Source organism: Pempheris klunzingeri, chromosome 11, assembly GCF_042242105.1.
Source record: "Pempheris klunzingeri isolate RE-2024b chromosome 11, fPemKlu1.hap1, whole genome shotgun sequence".
Lineage (NCBI taxonomy): Eukaryota > Metazoa > Chordata > Actinopteri > Acropomatiformes > Pempheridae > Pempheris > Pempheris klunzingeri.
Window position 1 is genome coordinate 8,804,101 of NC_092022.1, and position 19,637 is coordinate 8,823,737.

The 19,637-nt window shown below is 40.7% G+C and overlaps 1 protein-coding gene across 1 annotated transcript in view; it reads right to left on the reverse strand.

Moving 5' to 3' along the window:
* kazna (kazrin, periplakin interacting protein a) overlaps positions 1–15,081 on the reverse strand; it is a 158,930-nt gene extending 143,849 nt beyond the window's left edge. The window contains exon 1 of the mRNA XM_070838944.1: positions 15,004–15,081. Within this exon, the coding sequence (XP_070695045.1) occupies positions 15,004–15,079 (76 nt within the window). The 5' untranslated portion in view covers positions 15,080–15,081. The remainder of the gene's footprint in view (positions 1–15,003) is intronic.
* Positions 15,082–19,637: the final 4,556 nt, after the last annotated feature.

Consider the following 19,637-nt stretch of genomic DNA (forward strand, 5'->3'; position numbering starts at 1 on the left):
CTCTCTCACTGCTTTCTGCCATGGACACATCTAATAAAAAGAAGCTAATTAGTTCTATTTGGCCTGCTGCTATTCTAAAATCAAATTTTCCAGACGGGTTTGCATCAAAGTATCCAACAGCCACATAATGGGACACAGCTCAAGCCAGGGGATGCTCCTTTTTGTGCTCATATTGGTGAAACTAATTCCTTTGGTGCTTAACTAGAGGCCTGGCATGTGGTTTAGCGTGTGCACAATTAAGCACAGTTTAAAATGATGCACTTCTTAAACATCTGGCAAATGGACCAGATGGGCTATAAGAGCTGTGAAGATAAAACTAATGAATTCAAGTATGTGTGAGATCATAAATGGCCTCATTAACATCATAATAACAGAGTTGTTTTAGCTGATGGTAAACTATAGGCTCTGAGAGGCACATCAAGCAGAAGAGTGACCGAAGAAATTAGGCCAGGGACCACCCACTACGCAAGTCAAATGGGAAGAACAAAAACGGAGGTATTTTGAATTAAGAGACATCAGACCTGATCTCAGTGAAGTTGTTTATAAACATGAAAATATTTCATGACATAGATTTTCAATGGGGAAAAAGGGAAAGCATCCAACCATCCAGCATCTTGACTGAGCGAATGATCTGTGTTTGTGGTAGTGCTGTGCAACACTGCCCCCCAATGATAAGAATACAGCACCACACTGTTGGCCTATTGCTAATCTTGATGCCTGAACATCTGAAGTAGTCTGATGTTATTTACAGCACACCCATTTCATTTAATTACACAGTGAAATGAAGGCAACTCTACCAAATTCCTGCAGTGAGCCATAACAGATGAAAAGTAGCACAACAATTCTCAAGTGTAAGTCTGTCTGTTAGCGTGAATATCTAAGACGTGATAAGAAGAACGTGATGTTTTCACGCACAGTTATGTCTCATGAAGGAATCTCCGAAGATATTTTCAACATATCATATTGGCTCAAGTGATGTGAATACTGCTTGACACCTGATGTGTGTTCAGATGATGCTTGAAGTGCTTTCAGAAGTTCTCTGAGGGTTTGGAGTGTCGAGGCTGGTGGGAGATCTGAAGGCTCACCATCAAAAGGAACCAAATACCTTCCCTGAAAACTAGGCACAGTAAGGCTCGGCGCGCAAAATATGCATGAATACCGGCTGAAAAATCTGTTGCAAAAGAAAAAAGGATTTCATGGATATTGAAAGTACAAAATGTTTTAGCTGCAAAACAGTCACAGAAACAAACAATGAAGTAAGAATGACCTCATGGATGATCGACTGAGATTTCTCCCGATTTCTGTACAGGTTTTTTTTTTTCCAGAATGAGTCTGACAATCTTGAGATTTGAGCTGAATCATTTCATTCTTACACCAAATACCAAAAAGTGCAAAATATTTCCTAGTTTCAATTTCTCAAATGTGAGCATTGGCTGTTTTTCTCTGTTTTACATCACAGTAAAGTAAAAATCTTTTGGCTTTTGACAAAATAAGCGAGTCGTCACTTTGGGCTCTGAGACATTCTTCACAGTCTTCAGACATTTTTGGACTATCTGATTAAAATGAATACAGAAAAAAAAAATCATTATTTGCAGCCGTATTCTGCATGCATTCTTCCATTCACAAATGAAAACACACAACAACTGAATTCAATATTTCATGAATAAACCCTAGGTCCTGGGCACACCATAAGCAGCACATATACACACACACATTCTGCATTTTTACAAGCATTTGTAACGCCACCCGACTTCCCACCTACAAGATTTACATGCCGAGAAGATAAAGAGACAGAGATGGCGCAGGAACACACATCATTCGTTCGGTAGAGCCGAACCCCGGGGGTTCTGTAGCTGTGAAGCAGAAAGCAGCAAGCACAACTCTCATCTCTGCAGAGCTCATTAAACTCCACTAATCGTATCTGTTACCGCTGTAATGAGCGGAATAAAGGGAGAGGAGCTGAAATGGGATGAGGTTTCCTGGAGGTGGTTAGACGCACACTTAAAAATGGTTTGTGTTTGTGTGTATGTGTGGGTGTAAGTGGGTTTATTTGTGTCTGTGTGTTTGTCCATGATAGAAAAACCCGACACTGGCTCACCATATCTGCCTATTTCTCCCTCCGGCAGTAAACGCATCCCCCTCGATTTTTTTCCCTTCTGTTTCTGCTGAGCCTTACATGACTGAAGCTTTCTTCTTCTCTCTGCCCTCATTCTTGTGTTTTTTCCTGCTGCAGTTGTAACAACATCCTCAATTGTTGAATGGATTACAGACCAGCTTGAGCTTGTACTCCATTTCAGCATGAGAGGGAGAATAATAAAAACAGTATCTGATGTCTGGGCACAAAGGGACAGCAGCTGTAACATAATTGGACTAATGTTGTTTGTGCATTTAACTTCATCTTCTAATAATGTAGCCTCATAAACAGTGTCGGCTCATAAGCAGACTCAGGGCTCTCAAGTTAAAAGGAAAAGCCTCATGTCTAATGCTTTGTAGTCTCTGGCTGGTCACAGCCGGCACAAAGCTCTACACAAACAGGAAGGATTCAACACATCGACCCCACTGCCAAAGTCTAGATGAGATTAAACTGTTATGTCAACTCAAAACTGTCTGGCTTTTATGCCTTGGGAACATCTTTTCATAGATACTGGGTGGTCTGAGAGTGTGCTGTTCGCAGTGAATCTCTGAACTATAAGAACTGTCTTTGTAGATACTGTCAAAGTTTGGATCTAGGCCAAGTACCTAGAGGCTGATGAATCTTTTCCTGTGTTTGGTATAAAAACAGACTTTCATTTGTTTATTTAATCTGCCAGACTATGATGATTAAAAAGTGGATCCCAGCATAAACACCTCCGACTGAAGTTCAAAGTTGAACTTGTGAGCGCTCCACAAACATCTCTCATCCACGAGGGCAGGGTTTTTGAGTGCGGCACCCTCATTTTCTCTCCGCTGCTGTGTGAATTTTAAAGACAAATATGCTCTCGCTGTGAAATATTTTGAAATGCCCTCTAACAGGATTATGCACTTTCTCTGAACTCAGGGACCAACAGTTAACGGCTAATGCTGAGTGCATTAGCAACAACATTACAGCAAATGAAAGGAAAGGAAATGGGAGTCTGACTGCTGAAAACCCGGCCGTAATATTTCTATGTTTTTTAGATAAAACTGACAAACAACCCAGACATCACAAACCCCCCCCCCCTCTCCCCCACTTGATGTTTGAAAGTGTTTTTAGTGGCGAAGGTGTTGGTCAGTGAAAATGATGCTGTGAATTTTAAGCATGGCAGTCTCTAATGTGAGTAGACATATCTGCTGTACCGCAGCTTCTCCAACTGCACTTGAGAAGTCTGTATACTGGCACCAGGACAGAGGTGGGGGGGGAGTTGGAGGGGACGAGGGGCATGAATCACACTTGACAAGACCGTTTCCTTTCACTGTCATCCCTGCTGATTTGGCTGTGGGGGCTAGATGCTGCTGCCAAAACATAAACAAGAGGGATTACATGTATAATGACAGTCCTCTGACAGGGTTTAGTGTTTAAGTTAAAAGTGAATGTTACATTTCATCAGGGAACTTCAATTTAATGAAATGACTTCTGTGGACCTGTGTCTAATTAACTGAGATTTAAATGGTTTCAGAGCTGCAACAACTCAAGGACATGCTCATTAAATTGCTGTGGTGCACTGCCATTTTTTTTTAATAGTTAGACATTATCAAAATAAAACAAGTGGCGTGGAAGATCTAGTGGTGACCAGGAAAGCATTTTACAGCATTTACGCACTGATTCACCCAAATGACAAGAAAGCCTGATTAACTAATTAGTCAATCAACAGAAAATTTCTCTGCAACAATTTTTGATTGTCAATCGATTATTTAACTATGCGAAAATGCCAAAGTTGGTTCTGGATCAGCATCTTCAGTGTGAATATTTGCTGTTTCATTAAGTCTAATATTTATGGGTTCTGTTTTGTTGGTTGGACAAAGAAATTTCAGGACATTAGTTTGGGATGGGACATTTTTTGATATTTTCTCATATACCACAAATCAAACAAAATAACTGGTAGATGCAGCCCCCTGTATTACTCAGGTCCGCTGATGACATTGTCCTGTTCTCGGCTCGGTGACAGACAGTGACAGGTGTTGTTGGTTCATTTTCTAAAGCCATTTTTCAGAGACTGATATCTGAAACAACAAACACATTACACCAGGAGTGCATGACAATAAATGCAGAGAATGATTTTATAAGTTGGGTGAAATGCCCCTTTACAGGAAAACACTTCAGTGTCTGTATGGATTGAAGAAAATAGACTTGTTCATTGGTGAGCCTTAGAGGTGTGGGTGGGTGGATTTTATTACATTTGGACGGTGCCAGGCCAGCTGTTTCCCACTGTTCACAGTCTTCATGCTAAGCTAAGTTAGCCTCCTACTGGCTGTAGCCTCATACATCTCAGCCACTCAGCCAAATTGAGTAAAGTAAAAGTATTCCTTTAAGGACATTTTGAATTCATAATACTAATATTGAAATAATTCATTTTACACATTTCCATGATAGGAATAAAATGACTAACATGTTGCCAGGTTTGGTTTCTTTTGAACTTCGTCACAGTATCTACGTGTTCAGACCCGACCGATCCTTGGGGTCAGCTCAGTCTAACAGCTCTGTGTGGTTTTGTAGCCTGCTGCGCTGTGCCATCCTAACACCTCCGCTAGCGTGAGATTACTCCCTCAGGCAGCGAGGCCTCTGATAATTACAGTGGAAGGTGAGATTTAAGCCTCTGCACACATCCGGAGAACGACACGTACTCCTCTAACCTTGGTTAGATGATATAGTATATCATTTTTATCATCTCTTTGTCCGATAACCTCCTGCATCTGATAAAAGCTGTTCAGTTAGCCATGATGGAGTAGTCAGCTTTTAATTAATGTTTAACATTTAATGAGCGCGTAATCTATCCACTCATGATGCTCTTCTCATTAATCAATGAGAGAGTAGCGACATACCGGAGAAAATAAGAACTGTATTTGTGGTATCTGTGTACATATGGTCACTGTTGTGTTTCTAGGGGACATTATGTGACACTGAGGTCAAAAGAGGTCTTTCTGTGCTACCAAAATATTGTACGATATGCTTATTAAACACACAGTAAGAAGCACAAGGTTTCAGCCTCTGGCCTTCATTGGGCTTCATCGTTCAACACATTGATAGAATCCAAAGGTTACAGTGTGGTTGTTTCTTTATCTGCTTCAATTAAATATCTTAACATAATGTTTGAGTGGAGGCATTTCAATTTGTGACAGAAGTTTAATCCATAAAAAAAACAATATTACACATTGCAAAGATGGAGCTTTCCGTTTTCAGCGTTGGTGCCATTTGGGCTGACAGGCACAGCTAATATTATCTCCCAGGGTGACAGTGTCGAGGGTTAAAAAACAAAAGACCGTATAACAGGCTCAAAACTATGCCCTACAAACCAATTAGCTTTTAGAAATCTCCTAGAATTCTTTGTTTTCTTGCAGAAGTCGTTTCAAATATTTTACACTTCAAAAGTATTTGAGAGGGAAAGTGCTGTAATGTGCCCAAGAAAGAAGAACAGTCAGCTAATTGTAGCTTTATACTGTCAAAATGTATTGGACAACTATTTAGTGTGGTTGGATTGTTCTTGGTTAATTATTACCGCAAGTGAACGACAAAAGTTCCCACTTTGTGTTCTCAAAGTCACAGCAGGCGCTATTGCTTTACTTCAAATGTGCAACACTTGTCTTATAATCCTGTATGTGTTTGGGATTAAAGTCTAAGCTTTTATCACTCATCAATGATCTCTCGTCTCACAGAGGAAAGCTGTGCAGAGATGGATTGTCTAGATGGGAGAGCACAGACGCCTGAAGTGAGGATTTAGAAGCAGGAAAGTGAAGGATTAGAGACTAGGATTGACGTGATTGGCAGAAAAAAAAAAAAAAAACGCACGCAGCTGCTGACGCATCATCCACCTGCCGCTGCAGATAAACGCAGCCAAGAGATGAAAACAACACAGGAAAGGAAACACGTGTCATCTGAACACCAAAGAATACGGAACACGCTGTACAACAATCACAACTGCAAACATAATCAACTTACAGTGATTAGTGAGGATTACAGTTGCCTTGCAAATGAGCCAGAAGAGAAAATATTTGTCCCTAAAACATGGCGTGGCTCCCCACTCAAAAAGAGCTAAACTGATGCTTTGTCAAATTTTAAACCGAACAGCATAATTCTTTTGTAAGTGGGATGGGAAAATCTGACGCAACACTCCCCAATGCAGTCTGTAACTTCAGACATTAACTCTTGCACATTTTAGAAAAACTGAAAAACAGTGCCAGTCTATGTTAAATGTGTCACTAGCAGATTTTAATTAAAAAAGCAGAAGTATAGATTCTATTTTCATCTGCCATCAAGAACAGAGAGAGAGAGCAACAATCTGTAAAATTAAAATCCTATCAAGGAGAGGAGTCCATTTAAATACATTCTATGTAAATAATTATACATGTGCTTTTCCTGCTGTCCTCCCATTAAAAAGAGCTGTGGTGTGGTAAGTTGAAACACTAAATATCACCTCTTACGGTTAATATATCAATGGACCAAACAACAGTCTTAGTGGGCTTTTTAAAAAGTAAAACAAGAATAAATTTACAAACAAGCAAAACAGCTCAAATCCATCTATGCTGTATGGATCACAGTCAGTCACTGAGGAAGGGAGGCAGCGGTTGAGGCAGCTGCAGCCTGGCTATTGGCTAACATCCAGCCCTGCCAGCTTGTGGCCGGCCTGTGGTGCTGCTGTGCATCACTGCTAGCTGATATGATAATCACAGAACCACTGAGAGCCCACTGGTAGCTTGTGCACCAGTTGGCCACTTGTGCCAACACAAAATCCAGTCACTATGCTGCAGTGAGCTTCTGTTTATGTTGGGTTCTGGTGCTGGCACCTGTGCAACCAGGGCGTACTGCAGCACACACAGTGAGTCACTTCAAGAAATAAATAACCGTGTGCAAATGCAGAAAATCTCGCAAAAGCCAAAATTTTAAATGATCCTCAGAAACTAAACAAAAGGGTGACTTACCTGCTTAAATCACATTAAGTGAAATGAGAACAGTAATCCATAATCTTTCAGAGAGCACACTGGTTTTCACTCAGCTCCTTTTAACAGAGATTAGTGTATTTGATATCAGTCTCATTTATAGTAGCCCCTCAGGGTTCATCATAATATTACTTAAGACTATAATTTATTTCTTAAAAAGACGTAGACCTGCTTAATCTCTTAAATCCTAGCCTCAAAATGTAATACGATAGAAATGGACCTTAAACATCCATAGTTTACCATAGTTTAAGTGCTTCATCACACAATAGTAGGAAATGAGAATCAAATAATTTTCCAGCAATTGAAACTTGTGAAAAGTCTGCTCTCACACACATCTATAAACAATGGTGAATATACAGACTGTAAGCCCTGAGGTTTCCAACGACCACAGACCGAGAACAAGCAGGACTCCACACAGCGGAGACCCACTGATCCACACAGCGTGTGTGACAGTCATGTCAACGAAACACAAATACCTGATGTGAAGTGCAGAGACACAGGGCTGAATTCCATACTTTGGGGAAGGATTCACCCATAAGCACCTGTATGCATCAGTGACTTACAGGATTTCATCAGTGAAATTAAATCAGCAGCAAGGGAACATCAAAGGTCCTGCACACACCTGCGAATCACTGCTCACACATCTGCTCCTAACTCTGAGAAATCACAAGAAAAGCTTGTATTCTCCGTCTACATTTATCAGTCTGCCATCTCTGATGGGACTGAATGACACTAGCTGGCACTCATTCAGCTCCCCTATTAGCAAAATTATTATTTAAATATATTATTTAAACCAATGACCAACACATGGTGGCCCTCTGGCTACGTCACTGCTGGCCTCAAAGACTCTGCTCTCACTTACCTCCACTGATTTATTGTTGTAGTTGCCTATTTCCTCTCTTGCTGATTTGAACGTTTCCCCCTCACGTGTTTGTTTAGCATATCAGCTGACACTTGTTTTAAAACTGCGGCTCTTTCATCCGTGTGTGCAGCAGCGCCACCGTGTGGTGGTGGGTGTAAAAGCAGGGTATGCTCAAAAAGAAGAAGAAGAAGAAGAAGAAGAAAAAAATAGGCCACTAATGTGTTTTATTCTATTTTTAAGATATGAGTGTGTCAGATTTCTGCCGCCACCTACAGTGAAGGTGAATAAAATGTATATCTGCTGCCACATTATTGAAAAATAGCCTTTTTAGTTTTGCTTTTTAAATTCAACAGCAACATCTCTGTCCATCAATAAGATCCCTGTTATAATGATATAGAATAGTATAATCCGCAGGTAACGCTGTCTTAATTTTTGTTGGGACTATGTTTTTGGTAGAAATGTGTCAACTGGTACACACAACTGTCCACAGTGAGGTCTTTTGTAGTTTGGGTGAACAGATAATTAAGTAAACCATGTCTCTAAATAAAGAAATTAATACAAAAACACACACTTAACACTGTTTGTTTTCTGCCAATATTCTTTTTGTTAATAACAGCTTTTTGGATGATCCCAAGACTCAAAAAGTGACAATGCTCAGTTGTTTTGTATTGTAATGGTACGTGCAATATTGTTTTTTTTCCTTCACATCTGCCTGGCAGAAATCTACAAAGACACAAATGTACCAAGTTAATAACTGCACCGCTTTATCTTGTTGGCATGTGGATGCAGATGAACATGCCCAACACCACAGATTAATATAGTATTGAAGCATGCTGGAATTCAACATTCCATGTATCAATAATATATGAATTTATGAATACTGATACCATTGATGATTGGTCTAAAGTTCAGTAACGATGGCAAAATGTTCCTTTACAAAAAAATAAATAAATCACACATTCATCAAGAGCTGCAACCTTCCAAATTAAAAATTGCTTCGGATGCTGCAAATTCGGCACATTCACGCCTTTTGATGGGCTGCTAAAAATGTATGCACAGAACAGCATTGATGGTACAGAGTAGAGCGGCAAGCAGAGAAAAGTAAAATGTTGCACAAACAAATTTTGCTGCGACTATGACATCTGTGTGGAGCTCCAAAGCGCAGATACCATCTGCTGTGATGTCCTTGATGGTATGTTACGGTTTTACTAGAGCACAGAATTTCCACTCTCTCTCTCTCTCTCTCTCTGCAGCGCCACACCTTTACAGTATCAAGCACGATATCTTTTATAGCCTTATTGCACTGTAGATAAAATCAGCAGGCTGAAGTGTTTTATTTTACCTGGCTTACTGGTCCTTTATCTCTTGTGAATTCTCCTGAGAAGAATGACGTACAGAAACAGCACAGCAATTTCAAACACATAGAATCTGTATTCAGAATGATCCCTATGTGTGCCTGGATGAGCAAACACCAAGTGTATGTATTGTAGAGGTGGTTCAGCAGAAGATAGAGTAGAGGACAAGTAGAGTCTGCAGACCCTTACTCTGTTTTCAATCAGGCTCCTCTGGCAGCCTGCTCATTCATCTGAAGGTTAATGGAAGTTGGAGATGTCCAATTCTAAGTACAGGGAAAGGTAGAAGAGGAAGCATTATAAATTTTTCAGAGTATGCCAGGTGTCCCATGGTCTGCCGCTTAAACTCAAATGACTGCCTTGACAGCAGTTTTCCTCTGTGAGGAGTTTTGAATAATAAACTTGGAAGGTGTCTGCTATAAAAGCGATTCCCAGAACAACTTGGTTCAAAGTGTTTTGCTGCCACTGAGGAAACATTTGATGAGTTTCAAGCATCCATCATGTACGTACATACACATCGCAAAAAAAATTATTTACATAGTTTATCGTCTTCTGCTTGGCCGGCTGGGAGAACACAGTCACAAGCTCTACATTTCACGTGTGATTCTGATGCCCTGATGGGATTTAACTTCACAGATGGCAATACCATGGTCTCTAATTCATGTGTGGAAGAGTATGCCCACTGGTGCAGACGAATAGCCTGCATTCATCTGTGATTGACCTGTCGATAACAGGTCTAGACATAAAGTACATCAGGAAATGTTACATAATCATAATCTCTTTTCCTCTGAGACAGACCTTTATTTGTTTGCTTTGTTTGACGTCGTACATTTACTCGTAATCCAGATCCACTGAGGTGAAAATGGGTTACCAAGACAAATTTCATCACAGTCACAATAACATTATTTGGCCTATGCTACAATTAGCCAAAAGACTGCAGAGAAGCCAGCGTGAAAACACCATGTCCTTTTTAACATGCTGTGTGTTAGTGAGCATGAGACGCAACATCATATATGCTCTTTGTAGACTGTGCACTTGGTGGTGTGATGTTAGTTTTCATAGAGGTGAAATATTAACAAAGATACACAATACTGAATATTTTATAGTATTCCTCAGGATTATCCAGACCTCTATACAGTACTGTACAAGGTCAAATGAGTATGGTACTCACCACAACATGCAGCACAGTGCAGTCACTCAGTGCAGATTCTATGTGCACCATGCACTTCAATCCTTCCAATAGAACTAAAACCTAAAAATATGTAATACCTCGACATACCAAGAACTACCAGCAAAGTGAATTAATCCTGAAAGTATACAACAATGTGCACCATAAAGTACTGCACAGTGTGTTTTTGACATCAGGAGCGTGGTCTCTGTGAGCAGCTGAATTACTTTCTCTTGTGGTGCCCTCACTGATTGAGACCGTGTGAGATCACTTTAATTCTGGTTGAGTAATAATGTCTCTCCCCTGGATTCATTTTCTTCAATTTAGCTAAATGAATTTCTTTTAATGAACATCAACATGGCAGCAGATGGGGTGTGAATGATAGTATCAATGCACAGATCTTGTAGTGCATTACATTTTCACCAATCAACAAAGGGCAAACAAAATACATTCAAAAAAAGAATGACAATCTCAAAAACAGCAGCAGTCCATGATTTACCACGTGAAAAAAAACCCTATATGTTACCTTGCTGAGTGCACATACTGACTGTACCAGCAAGCCTCTTGCAACGTGACTCCTTCTACATGATTAGCAACACCAGGAGCATGAAGCTAATCTCTTACTGCAGGAAAGCCCACCGGGTAAGGAGGTATGAGGAATCTGTGAGTGTGCTGGAACCATAACACAAGTGGAAGAAGGAGAGGAATTAATCACTTCAAAGAAGACCAAAATATGTTCTACACCTGCAGTGGTCACATATTACAACTTCAAATCACGTTCGCCTCTCCTGAGCAAGGATTTACCAACGGTTTATTGAGGTATTAAGGGAATATTCAAGGGTAAAGTGATGGGTAAGAAAGGAGACAGTCTCCAACTTTGATTGCTGAACTTAAAACTCTCCTCCTGTTTATTGTATCTCTGAAAATCATTATCTCATTGGGGATTTATTGTAAATACAGCCATGAGTGAAGTGGTGTTAGGTATTAAGTATCAACCTCTATCAGTGACAACCAATGTTGTCATCATCTGACATATAAATGGAAATTAATATGTATTTCAAAAAGGTATTCAAAATAAATGTATTATCTCATTTGTCAGATGCTCTGTTCTTTAGTGGAAAACTAAAGAAAGCAACTTATAGAAGTGAATATTGCAGCTTTAAACACAACAAAATCCACCTCAACAAATACAAAAAGGCACAACAGAGGAAAATGAATACAGTCAAAATCAGTGCTTGACATTCATTATTTTAAGTGCCGCTTTATTTTCAGACAGTCAGTCTTTTATATCTGAAATGTGGGCCAATAGACAATAGCAGACATAAGAAAAACAGAAAGCTTTATTTGTAGCAGAGTAACTGCCAAATAGGAATTTTGATACTATTGATCCACAATCCTATCAACAGCCAACTCCTAGTTACTGGCTTTTTAAACAGACATTACTGTGACGGTAATTGTCTTTGATCCTCAAGAGGAACAACATCATTTTGTTCCGATTATCAGCCCAAAGAGAAGAGTGTACTAGATAGTATAATTAAACATGATGGCTGATGGGTAGGAATAATGCTCCATGGACTAACCTTGAAAAGTCATACACGTATGAAAAGAACTTTCCGCGGATACTTTGACTATGTCAAAGCCAGAAAACTGAGTTGTCACGTTCCTCCGACAAACGGGAGCACGGACTGCTCAGGGATTTTTGACAACACATCACAACGCTGAACACAGAACATCACACCACCAGTGGGGAGTAAGAGAATTGTAGCAGGATTATGCACCTGGCACTGCCACGTGAATGTGATTCATGAGAAAAAAAAATTCTGTCAAGTGTTTATTCTGCCAGGGTACCACCAGAAGGTTGTTAATATTCAAGTCTTTGGGCATGTGCAACACTCATGTAATGGATTTTCTCTCTGCAATTCAGGCAGGCCTTTGCATTTAGCTGAGGGACTTCTGATCCAATGATGGGTGACAGCCAAAGATAACAAAAAATCCCCCTATAATTACTGTTCAGATATTGCCAGCCAGCGCTACTGTGGATTAGTCTTCCAGCAGCTGTGTAACAGTATGTAAGGTTGTTGCTAAAAATAGAAAAAAAACACCCATCTCTTATTCACACAATTTGCAGCTTGCTCACTTTCTTGCCCCAACCCCTCCACTCCCCTCTCCTCCCCTCCCCTCCCTCCATCGCCCCTTCCCTTCCCTTCCCTCTCTCGCACATCCGAAATCACAGACATGCAGCACAAGCTTCAAAGAGCATAGATAACTTAGGGAGCACAAGACTGACTGTAATTCACCACAACACATGCAACGATAATGTCATTTGCGCTCTCACCTATGTTGTGACCGATAAGTCAAAGCACCGGAGGGGGATCACTGTGAATGAGCTTCACAGCTCGGCTTCAAGTTGTCTTTAAGTTTGGTTTGAATGGGGCAAAGCAACAGAGAAGGAACACAATAACACCCCTCAGGCATATGTAAAATAAATGTGCAATAAAGACTGAGTGTATTTTCGGTGTGTGATGGTCCAAAAGCAAATTGCACAAAGAAAGCTTGACATGCCTGAAAACATTTAAATAATCATGCCTTCTTCATTGATTTTCCGCTGTCTTAATGCCTGCTGTGTTCCCCACTTTGCCTGGATGTGAAGTGTGTAATCATTTCAATTGTTCAAATCAGGAAAACCTATCCAATCTAAGACACTCTGATTACGACTAAAGACTCCAAAGAACAAACAAACAGCAACCATTAACCTAGAAGCAGAACAGATCACAGGTGAGCAGTTCTATGAAAGAAGCGTTGAATCAAAGTTTGTCACAATGTCAGCGAAGAAAATCTCACATTTCTGAAGCTGTTGCTTTTCTATTGTAAAACAGCTGCCTAAAATCAAACCATTATTTATTGATGAATAAAACAATAACATTGGACAAAGTACAGCTCAGCAACACAAATAAAGCTCAAGGTCTTGCCTCATTATTAGAAAAAAAAATCAATTCCTGCACCAAAGTGGATGAACTTGCCCAGCAGATACAAGCATGGATGTACAATCATCCACATCTGCAGCTAACCTGTGAAAAATCACAACTCACTATGTTACATATCAGGTCAGCTATGGCCAAAGGGTGCCACTTTCTCTTTTAGGAATTATGTGACACCCTGTAACAGAGCACTAGAGGCAGATTTCGCCGTTCTGTGGGGTTTGATCCCGAAAAAAGAAAGTAATGTGGCCTCAAAGCTCCAGCATACACACTGATATAAGCCACATATGCAAATAATGCTTATATGCACACGCATGTGCAGAGTTTGAATGGGAGCTGTGGATGTCTGGCACCCGTACTGCAGAGAATCTCTTCAAATAGGGTTGAGGTGGAAAAAAAAGCATTCCTATAAAGAGAATATGCATCATTATGAGCAAACGTTATCTGTTTTTCATTGCTAATTCACTCAGTAGTTTCAGACGTATCTAAAAAGACGTAATCTCCAAAACTGTATTTGTGAGGCTGATGCAGTATTTAAAGCAGAGGTACTTGTTTTATTAATGTGAATTAAGTCAAACTGCATTATGATATTTTGTCAACATGCTGGGCAAAAAACAACATGCGCTCCTGTATACACAAGCAACTCAACAAAAAATCAAACATTATAAACTTCACAAAAGCATTTATTGCATTGGACTTTGTATTCCTGCATTCCAGCTGTCACATGCTGAATGTTTATTGTTTTTATTTTTATTTTTATTTTTTTAGACCTGTGGTAAGCTCGGTCAGACAGATCTGTCAAAAGGTCTGTCATGCACATGAAAGTGAAAGGTGAGCTCCACACACACACACACACACACGCGCGCGCATATTGCAGGACACATCGCACGCATGTTCACACCTGACATCTCTCTTGTGCATGAAAGGAGCATCACAGTCAATCAGCATTAACACATTCTGGTGTCAAACAGCATTACACAAAAAAATTGCTCAATATTGATGTTTATCTAACTGCATGCCACCATGTATTAGCCTACTGCATGTAAGTGTTCCAAAAAAAAAAATACAAAACCCATACATCTGAGAGAGCCGCAGTGATTTCACATAAAACATAAAAAAAAAACCCTTCTAAAGGATAAAAAGGGAACATGATTAAAATATTGTGAGAACTGAATGATAAATACCACCTGAAGCTACAATAAAAGTGGTGATAAAATTTTCATTTCCTACAGGTTTTTTTTGGGTGAAACTGGGACACACATCCTTCAACTGTTGCCTCCCTAAACGGTTTAATTTTGCATCCCAATATATCTGGATTTAAATTTCTGTGTCATTGTCAGAACACTGTTGTCTACTTAAAAGACTCTGTGATGTCTTCTCTCTGTCTGTGTTTTGCATTGAATACAAAAAACAAAAACACTGGGTGCATCCCTTGTTGAAACACTGCATGCAACCAAGTTAAACTCAATCAGGATCAAACAAGGTGAATTAAACTTGCTATTTTGCAGACTTTCGGTGGCTGTTAACACTCACTGGCTTGCATGAGCTGACCCTGACGCCCAAACACCTGGGAGAAAGGGCTGCGGCTGCAGGTGAGCATCTCCTCCATGGCTGAAGTCCTCCGGGAGGGGAAAAGTCCTTTGTCTTCAAAGAGAGAAAGTGCACTGAGGGTCAGCGTCCGAGTGTGGAGAAGGTTGGCTGTAGCACTGGAGCAATCCTCTCCTCTCACTTTCTCAACTGACTGCTAATTTGCCTATGAAGCCACCTCACAACCTCTCCCACGCCTTTCCCAGGGCTGTCATTTGCTCTTTACAGCTTCCTCCCCGCTGACTGCAGATCAGTCCTGTGTCTCGTTGCTTTAGTTGCCGTCGGAGTTGCTGCTGATGCCTCAGCTGATGGGAGATCTGTGTTGGGTTGCTCTCAGCCTGCTCATTAGTGCTCCAGTGTGGCGCTGCTTCAGACAGAGAGCACAGCAAACACAGCATGAACAAAGCAAGAGAGAGAGAGAGAGAGAGAGAGAGAGAGAGGGAGAGGGAGAGAGGGAGAGAGGGAGTAAGCGATGAGAAGGAGAAGCCTGCTGCAGAGCGAAGACAGACTCTCTCCCCTGACGGAAGTGAGAATAGAGATGACAGTGTGTGCATGTGTGTAAGTGTGTGTATATCCAGTTCTATCGTTACACTGTAGCTGCTGCCGCTTGTAGTTTCTGGCTATGCTTCCTCTTTCTTTCATCTTTTTAATCCAGTCTGACTCCTCTTCGGTGAGTTGACAGGCATATGTGTTGGGAAATGGACAAGACACAGAACAGATAAGCATGATAACATCTGACTTAGGCAGCAAATACCAGCATGCGCTCAAATGCGGCCTGAGGTCTTTTCATTCAGTAGCATCCATATTCGAGGGGAGCTTGGAAGTCACGGGAAGGGAAAACAGGGCTTGCAGTTCCTCAAACAGTTTGCTGTTGTAGAGGTAAACCAAACAGAGAAGACAGAGGTAAACCGAAAATGAAATGGTGCAACCAATCATGACTTTGTTGGCCAGTTGCAGAAAAAGATGGACAGGAACTGGTGGACAAGATGTTAAAAAATTTAGAAAAAGTTAGAAAAAGACTTGCCAGCTTGCACCATGGTGACAAATGCAAGACTTGTACCTGTCATTGATTTTGATTTGGTGTTCACCTCCACCATTACTTTTTCTTCTCTGTGATCTACTGCGTGTTTAATACCTGGCTCCAAACCAGATTTCCTTCAGGATAGTAAAGTTGAAGTTGAAGAATTTCTTTCTTACTTACTCCCTCCCTTTCCCCCCCATAACTTCCCTACTTCAGTTTTATCTTCCAAATATAGACAGAGAAGACTGATCCTGCATCTCTCTCTGTCTCACTCACTCACAGACAGTCAGGTGTATGCAGGTCTTATGCAGCACTTTGTTTCAGAATGCAAAAAAAAAATAGCACATTCCCGAGTCCCTCTCAAAGCAAAACACGGATTTGGAGGAGAAAAATTCAACCATGGACGTGAAAATCTGTTTCAAACTAAAGGGGCCAGTGAATCATTAAAAATGGATCTGCATCCTTTATTAATGTCCTCATTACCATGTCTGTTCTGCTCCCACATGAACAGCATGCAGAGAGGAAAGAGGAGACTTGTATAAAAGTACTTCAACCCAGTATCCTGTTTGTATTATCCGCACAGTGCTGCTTGGACATGGTTGGTTACCTTTATAACACCAGAGACGGCTTCATCTGTCCTTCAAATTCAGTCTTGCATAAGTTGTCAGAGGCAGCAACTCAGCTGTATTAGGACATGTGCAAAGCCTGGTGTTCAAATATTTGATTTTCACTTAACTAGATAACTTTTATTGGGATTAAGAATGTGTTTTTCAAGGAAGATCAGGCAAAAACTATTCTGACTGCACCACAAGAAAGAGGAAACACACGAAAGAAGACGAATGCACGCAGAAAGTTAGTGTTGAGTAAAGAGTTGATTAAGCATAGTGACATCCTAATGACTGTCACGTCAGCCAGTACAAGCAGTACAAGAGGTGGTGCGACTTCGCCCTCTCATGTGTCTTCACCTGTTCACCTGTTCACCTGTTCACCTGTGCACGCAAACTCACGTACAGATTACACCGTTCATCGTTGAAACACCACTTTTCTCTTTGCCTTTCCACAAAACAGGTACAGGAAAGACCTCCAACCCATCCAGAGGGGAAAAAAGACAATTCCCTAGTATTAATATTGTTTATCAAAATTCCAATAAGGATGATGAAATGAACGAGAAGGAGATCAAAGATTTCTCCTCAGACTTCTGGGATGGATGTTTTTGTTTTCAATAATCTCTGATCATGTGTCCTCCTCTTTTCATCATAACTTCCTGTGAGAATTTAACATGGCCCTGGGCTAAGATCCTAAGCTGTGTTCAGCATACAAATGCAGCACGGCAGTTTGAAGTTATTGCTGAGCTTGTGAGCTCTGGGAGATCCTGTACCGCAGGGCTGTGGTTTGTCACTCGGTACACTGGCACAACCCCTAACTAAAACTCATCTGCTGGAGACTTCTGCTTATAGCACCTGAAGGCCCATCGCTTACTCCCACAGACTGTAATTGGACTTGAATTTTTAATTATTACAAAGGACATCAGGTGTCTTAAATGCCTTCTTTTTATATGCATCTGCAATGAATCCCAAAAGATACAATGCTTTACAGCTTCTGGTCTTTCTTGGTCCAATTACAAAGTGATGTTACAACATGAGCTTTCAACCATATGTGAAAATAAGCCCAAACCACTTGTGTTGATCTGTCACAAAAGCCCTAAAAGCTTCCGAGGAGTGAAAGTACAAGTTTCACCAGGGGGAGAACAAACCCACAAAGCCCCTACACGAGAGCACAGAGCAGACTGAACCAGCCCGTTCACCTGCTGCTGCTTAGTCGTTTGCATCTGCGTTTTATTAGAGCGTTGGTTCTAGCCATAACACAAGGGGACAAGGACAATTACAGTGATATGTCAAAGTCATAGACTGATATACGGCACTGCTACTGTTTCCAATGCATTCTCATAATACTGCAGCATCATAAAAACTGATCTTTCCCTTGGACCCTTCTATTATTTGCCTGTAGCAAATAAAAGATTGTGCATTAACTGCCAAAACTTTAATTAAATTCATCCCCACTGCTCTGCATGTTGATGAACAATTAAATTTAGTCAGAGATTATACTACTTTTCATCTGTTAATGTTTGACTGAGAGGGTGTGCTGACACAGACCAACACTTGGCCCTGGTCTCTGCAGACAACCATTAATCTTTTTCACAAAATTAGAGTCAACATCCATCTTAAATTTAACGGGGCTGAATTGGTCTGAAAATATGAATATATACTGCATATGAGTTCTATATTAGTTTTTATATAGAGTTTTTGACCATCAGTAGCACACGAGCAAAAGATGGGACTAACCTCACACTCAACCTTTTCAGTGGTTTCACGACAATAACGCACGAAGAAGGCTGCCAAGGATACTATGTTCTAATAAATCAGCTTTGCAAATGTTTTATGGGGAAGAAAATGCATTAGACACGTTTGTTTGGCCTCAAGGACCCACACAATGGTGAGTGGCACTGGAAGTGTAACTTCACTCCCAAGTCCGAGTCGAGGTCCACCCACTGTATGATTCTGGAAAAAGCTAAAAAGTGGGCAAGGAGCTGAGGGGGCTGAGGGGGCTGAGGGGGCGTGGCAATGTCAGACATGAGTTGCTCACTGATATGATTCCCTGGCCAGTGAAAAATGGAGAGAGATGCAGCGATGCAATAGAGGGCTGTTTTAAGATAGAAGAACCCTCCAGAATCCCATGAAGTGAACATTAGTGTGGTGTGATGTAAATCAAACACAGATGGTAATTTAATTAGACTTACCCCTGTTTTGACACCATTTCAAGGATGCTTCGATGATTTTCTCCCCATCTTGATAAAACAATATTCTATTCGCAGTTGAATTTTAAAAAAAAATCTAAAGAGGTTTCACTTTTGCAGCTCTGACTCTTAGCTTAAGATTACTAACACATGGTGCATATTACATGCACTGCTGAAATCATTCACTACTCATTCACTTTTTTATACCGTTGTGTTTTTCCCAAGAACATAGTCATCAACGTTTTCATCCACTCACTGCTGCAACTAACTCACTTATCAAAGCAGGAGATTACAGCCAGTGGAAGCAGGTGTTTGGCTAATTGGACCTTTTCTCACACTTTGGGCTTGTACAGAAAAGCTTCTGTGGGCATCACAGCAGCTCAGTGTGCAGTATTTTTCCCTCTCAGGCAGAAGATCCTGAGTTCAGATCCCCTGTCGCAAATTCTTTTGAATTTACAGCTTCTCAGCTTCTCAGGAAAACTGAGAAGCTGCCTCTTTATTTTTTCACCAACAAACTGTGCCTCCCTACTCTCACTTTTTCCTCTGGTATTTGCTACTCTTCCCACCAATTCTACTTTTCTACTTACTCTTCCAACCGCAGCAAACTTTGCCAAAAAGACTTTTCTGTCCTTGTGCGCAACAGGAGGGTTTTTTGGTTTGACCTCGGCTAAAGCCAGCACTGGTCTCTGTTATTAAAGATGCCCCTGCTGCAGCTCTCTTGGCTTGGATTGAGACTCAAACTGCCTGAATTTGCAGTATATTTTC